Source organism: Ornithodoros turicata, chromosome 1 (assembly GCF_037126465.1).
Source record: "Ornithodoros turicata isolate Travis chromosome 1, ASM3712646v1, whole genome shotgun sequence".
In the NCBI taxonomy this organism is placed as follows: Eukaryota; Metazoa; Arthropoda; class Arachnida; order Ixodida; family Argasidae; genus Ornithodoros; species Ornithodoros turicata.
In genome coordinates this window covers 231,722,861-231,728,915 of record NC_088201.1, presented here as the reverse complement: position 1 = coordinate 231,728,915, position 6,055 = coordinate 231,722,861, and the positions used below count along the sequence as shown (strand labels likewise).

At 48.5% G+C, this 6,055-nt stretch overlaps 1 protein-coding gene across 1 annotated transcript; it reads left to right on the top strand.

Moving 5' to 3' along the window:
- Positions 1-4,031: 4,031 nt before the first annotated feature.
- Positions 4,032-5,561, top strand: LOC135396004 (uncharacterized protein K02A2.6-like). Its single transcript, XM_064627079.1, has one exon. The coding sequence runs from the start codon at positions 4,032-4,034 to the stop codon at positions 5,559-5,561; it is 1,530 nt and encodes a 509-aa protein (XP_064483149.1).
- Positions 5,562-6,055: the final 494 nt, after the last annotated feature.

Sequence of the window (6,055 nt, the reverse complement as noted above, 5' to 3'; positions counted from 1 at the left end):
CTAAACGCGGTCTACTTGGAAAACGACGTACAAATTTTCTTAGGGAGCAGAGAAATATATAAATGTGTACTCCGTGCTCAGATACCAGCATTTCTGCTCAAAAACCTTCAAAATTAAGCTCTGCTTACTTCGTCAAGATATCGAACACCCAACAAAATCAAACAAACAACCCCACTTCCACTGGTAGGACACTATTCAGCTTTTACGCAGGAGGCTTTCTTCTACATAAAAAGTAGAGAAAATAAGAAAAGAGCAGCGAAATATTACACGCACTTTTGCTCGCATAGCTATAAGAGAAAAAAATAAATAAAAGAACGACGCACACGCTAATAAACTGTGACAAAGACACCCTTTTCTGCTATCAGATAATTATTGCATAATGCTAAATACTCATTTGCATTGGCCCTGCGTGAAGAAAGCACAGGACAGGGATACACAATCTATCTTAAGCGAGCACGGAAAGTCACTTCTACTCGAACAGCTTAATACCATGAAGTCTGAATTTTTGCAAAGAAAATAAAGCCTGAACAGCGCTACGAAGGTGACAGACACATACTAACAAACAAACACTTCTTCGTGTCTGTATTATCTTTTAAAAAATAACGAAAGCACACATAAAAAAATCAAATCGGCTAGGTAGCCTACCAGACGTTGTGCCTTAAAGTTGGCTGCACGCAACGCGCGGAAGCATGCTGTGAAGCCAACTTGCGGTTTTGCTGGATGCACATGAAGTCCGATTCCAATTGGAAATCGCGCATAAGGACGTGCCAAACGTGGAATTTTCGCAAGATTAATCCCAATACCTGGAATTCTGTTCATTTTAGCGGGAATGCTGGCGCTTGTGCTCCATTATTCGAAATTTTCGAATATTCGAATTTCTCGATTATCAAATTTTCGAATACGAATAGGGTTCGAATATCAACAATATTCGAAATTTCGAATATTCGCACACCTCTAGTGAATACTGACACTCAACGATATATAACAAAAAACAAACAAATTCCATTCTCATGAACTCTCCTCTGCCGAGCGGCTTTCTCCTGCTCTACCTGGATGCTGACTTTTTCCCCCCTCACCTACATTCTGAGTAAAAGCAGTGACAGAAGAAAAGAACCGCGAAAAATTACACGCATTTGTGTCACAGGACAGGGATACACAAATTTCCTTAAGTGAGCAGGGTCCCTGCTAGAGGTTAAGAGGTAGGGTCCCTGCATTAAAGTTGTTTGTCAGTCAGTGCTTCGTCTGTGTTGTCGCTTTGTGTCCCCTGCACTGGGGTTTTATCGCTTTTAAATGTACCACCAAACAGCCCGGTTTTTATCCCTTTTTACCTAGCCGATTTGATTTTTTTTATGTGTGCTTTCGTTATTGTCAGCAGAGTAATAGTGTGATAACGACGACGACGATGCCGGCAGTACTTAAGCCGTGGATGACGACAATAAAGTTGCCTTTTGGATTCAAGTCGCTGGGCCGTGTATGACACGTTTCACATGGTGGCAGCGCCTTTCGAACATACACGTCATGGAGAACGCATCAGGTTCATCGCGGGTTGAAGAACCGAGCTCCACTCCTACGTCCACCGCGCCGGTGGCTCCTGTCATGACGAGTCTACTTCACCGCCCAAGCCGTTGGATATTTCCGGTGACATGTGGCAAGCATGGAAGACTTGGAGAGCAGAGTATGATCTCTTCGCCGTTGCAACCCACCTCACCCAACAACCTAGCAAGGTACAGGCAGCAACATTTTTGGTATGCATCGGTGACGTAGGGCGGCGCATCTTTGATACGTTCGTATTCGAAAATGAGGCCGACAAGCAGAACGTTGAGGTCGTTCGAACGAAGTTTGAGGCCTACATGAAGCCAACAGTCAACCTGACCTACCATGAATTTGTCTTTGGAAAACGGGACCAGAAGGAAGGCGAGAGGTTCGACGACTGGCTCACAGAACTCAGGACGCTGGCTCGGAACTGTGAGTTCGGCGACTTCGAACAAAGGATGCTGAAAAGCCGTATAATACTGGGAGTCAAAGACCAACAACTACAAAGAAAACTCTAAGCGATAATCCAAGCTTCACGAAGGTCCTCGAGTGCTGTCGAACCCAGGAGATGTCAAAAGAGCGCTTTATGGAAATACGCAAAGAGAAGGTGCCTGACGGGGCAGAAGTAAACGGTTTAGCAACTTGCACATCCTGCGGGAATTGTGGCTACAAGGAGCATCGCTCAGGGAACTGCCCCAGCACTCGGAAAACAATGCAGCAAGTGCCGGACTTCGAAACCACTTCGCCAAGGTCTGCCGCGGAACGCCACGGAGGACCCGGAGGCCACAGAAGAGGAATCCCAGGAAAGGGAAGAAGCTGAACGAGGTTCGCGTAGAGACATCTCAGAGTAATAGTGTGATAACGACGACGACGATGCCGGCAGTATTGAAGCCGTGGATGACGACAATAAAGTTCCCTTTTGGATTCAAGTCGCTGGCCGTGTATGACACGTTTCACATGGTGGCAGCGGTGGTGGCGTAGAGACATCTCAGAGTGAGAGCGACGAAGACTACCTGCTCTGTCACGTGTCGGTTGGCAGTGTCCAAGCAGATGACCGTTGGACGACGGAGATAAGCATCGAGCAGGACAAGTTACGCTGCAAGATGGACACAGGAGCAAATTGCTCAGTGATCCCTTTGAGGCTGGTGAAGATGATCACGACGAAGCACGTCATGAAGAGCCGTGCAGCACTGAAGACTTTCTTCGGGTTCAGTAAGCGAGCTGTTGGAAAGGTTGTCCTTGAAGTGTCGACACCGCGCAAAAGGGTTCTCGAAGATTTCTTCGTTGTGGATGAAGACGTACAGACAACGCTTAGTGGAAGCCTTTGCGAAAGGCTTGGTCTTCTCAACCGAGTCGGATCCCTCGGCGCACAGACACAGAATAACGCTGCTCAGTTTGACCCGGCCAAAAGGTTTGAAGATGTCTTTATTGGTCTGGGGAAACTCAGGGGAGTCAGGTATCGGATGAAGTTGCGACCCGGATCACAAGGCATAGTACGGCCGGCAAGAAAGGTTCCGCTAGCACTCAGGATAAAGTGAAAGCTGAACTCCAAAGGATGGAGGCTGATGGAGTCATTGAGAGGGTCAACGAGCCCACCGACTGGTCCAGCTACATGGTGGTCGTCTCCAAACCAGGAAAGCTGAGGATCTGCATGGATCCGGTCGACCTTAACAAAGCCCTACGGCGGGAGCACTATCCCATGAAAACTCTGGAGGAGGTGGCATCCAAGCTGGCGGGAGCAAAAATTTTCTCCACGCTGGACGCATCGTCGGGATTCTGGCAGATTCCTCTCGATGAGGACAGCTCGAGAATATGCACCATGAGCACACCATATGGGCGGTACCGTTTCACACGAATGCCTTTCGGGATTTGTACCGCGCCTGAAGTCTTCCAGAAGGCCATGAATGATGTACTGGAAGGCCTCCCTCATGTTCAAGTCGTGATGGATGATATCCTGGTGTGGGGTACCGACAAGGAAGACCACGACCAAAACTTGCAACGTCTGCTCCAAAGATGCAGAGAAGTCAACCTGAAGTTAAATCTGAAGAAATGTCAGTTTTCAAGAACTGAAGTTAAATACCTCGGACACATACTCACGACGGAAGGGTTGAAAGTCGACCCAAACCGGGTTGAAGACATCAGCGCCATCGCACCGCCAAAGAACGTACATGAGCTCCGAACGTTTTTAGGAATGATTACCTACGTTTCAAGCTTCATTCCGAGACTTTCTCACCACACATCAGAGCTCCGAGAGCTCCTTAAAAAAGGCAATGCATGGGTATGGACTGAAGTGCACCAAACTGCCTTCAAGCATTTAAAGGAAGCTCTCACCAAGACGCCAGTTCTGGCTTACTACCAGCCTGGAAAGCAAATCACTCTATCTGTAGACGCCAGCCAGTACGGCATGGGGGCCGTTGTGATGCAAGAAGGAAAACCGTAGCCTATTCATCAAGATCCTTCACAGGGGCACAAGAAAAATATGCACAAATCGAAAAGAAATGCTTGCGATTGTACATGGCTGCAAGAAATTTCACCACTACATATTCGGACAACACACAGTCGTGGTAGAAACTGATCATAAGCCGCTGCAGGCCATCTTCGCAAAATCTCTGCATGAGTGTCCTCAACGCCTACAGCGCATGAGACTTTGTTTGCAAGCCTACTCATTGGACGTAAGGTACAGACCTGGCAAAGAACAGCTTCTGCCAGACGGCCTGTCAAGATTTCCAACAACAGAAGTCATGGACGAAACGGACGAGATGCTTCAAGTAAACACCCTACAGGAACTTCCCATTGCAGAAAGGAGACTGCAACTCATAAGGGAAGCTACAAAACAGATGAACAGCTGCAGCTTCTTTCCAAGTACGCAGACTCTGGTTGGCCTGTACATCGAGGGCAGGTTCCCAGCCTGGCAGTGGAATTTTGGCCTCACAGAGAAGATATCCACATGGAAGATAGGCATTGTTCTGCGCTCGGACAGGGTCGTCATTCCGTTTTCGATGAGGAAGTCTGTTCTCAAGCACCTGCACGCCGCGCACGTCGGTAAGGAAAAGATGAAAAGAAGAGCAAGATGCACCGTGTTTTGGCCAAAGTTGAACGATGCCATCGACAAGGTCTGCGACAACTGCGCCGAGTGTCAAGCAAACAAGCCGAGGAACAAGAAAATGCCAATGTTGTCTCATGAGATCCCGAGGTTGCCATGGGAGCGTGTTGGGCTGGACCTGTTCGCACACGGCCACAAGATGTACATAGTCATGGTTGATTTTTATTCATTCTACTTCGAGGTTCAGGAACTACAAACTACAAACGCCCGCCAAATCAACAACTTCTGCATGAAAGTATTCGCCACCCATGGGCTGCCGGTAACTTTGGTGAGCGACAATGGTCCTCCGTTCAGCAGCTATGAGTTCAAGCAGTTCTTGGAACACCTCCAGATTCGTCATATTACAGCTAGCCCCTACCATCCGAGAAGTAACGGCATGGCGGAGCGTGCCGTGCAAGAGGCCAAGAAGCTTCTTCGTAGGACATCGAGGGCTGAGGAGTTTTATTACGCACTCTTGGAGTGGCGTAACAGTCCACGCGACAGTGTCTTGAAGTCTCCGGCACAACGGCTGATGAGTCGCCAAACCCGAACCTTGGTACCCTGCGCTACGGAGCACTACAAGCCTGTTGTGGTTCCACCGGACACCGTGAGAGAAAGACTCAGCGAGATACGTCAACAGCAAAAGAAATTCTACGACCGAGGAACACGGCCGCTCCCTGAAGTGGAAAAGGGGTCTAGAGTGACCATCTACGACACGAATAAGAAAACGTGGTCTCCAGCCATCGTCGTAGGACATGCAACCAGCCCAAGATCATATGACGTTTCCACCCAAGATGGAGTTACCAGGACGAGGACCAGGGAGCATCTCAGAATGCAAGCACCCATGGATCATGTGGAGGCGGAAGACTCATCGGCTGGAGAAGTGCCAGCACCCCCACGCAGAAGCACAAGGGCGAAGAAACAACCGAAACGCTACCCGGACTGATTTCTATTAGTGTCATTTTATACGTTTATTCTCACTTGGTTTCTTGTTTGAAGAAAAGGGGGATGTCAGCAGAGTAATAGTGTGATAACGACGACGACGATGCCGGCAGTACTTAAGCCGTGGATGACGACAATAAAGTTGCCTTTTGGATTCAAGTCGCTGGCCGTGTATGACACGTTTCACATAAAGAAGACGTGAAGATACTTGGGAAAGGTCACGTTGAATTCCAGCTCGCAGAGAAGGACGGCGGGACGACACTCATTTTGAAGGAGGTCCTGTACGTACCAGAATTCGATGGAAACTTTCCTATCTGTCGGAATAATTGAAGAGCTAGGGCTCCGAGTCGTTTTTGGAGGTGGGAGAGCAGAAGTGCGAGACAAGAACGGACCTTTAATTTTGTCAGCTACTCGAGTTGGGCGGTTGTACACGGTCGAAGAGTTGCGTCCATCATTGAAACTATCGAAGACCTTGGACGCATCCTTGCTCCACAGACG

What these genes read in the sequence shown, in the direction of transcription:
- LOC135396004 (XM_064627079.1), top strand. Translation starts at nt 4,032, where the DNA reads ATGCTTGCGATTGTACATGGCTGCAAGAAATTTCACCACTACATATTC.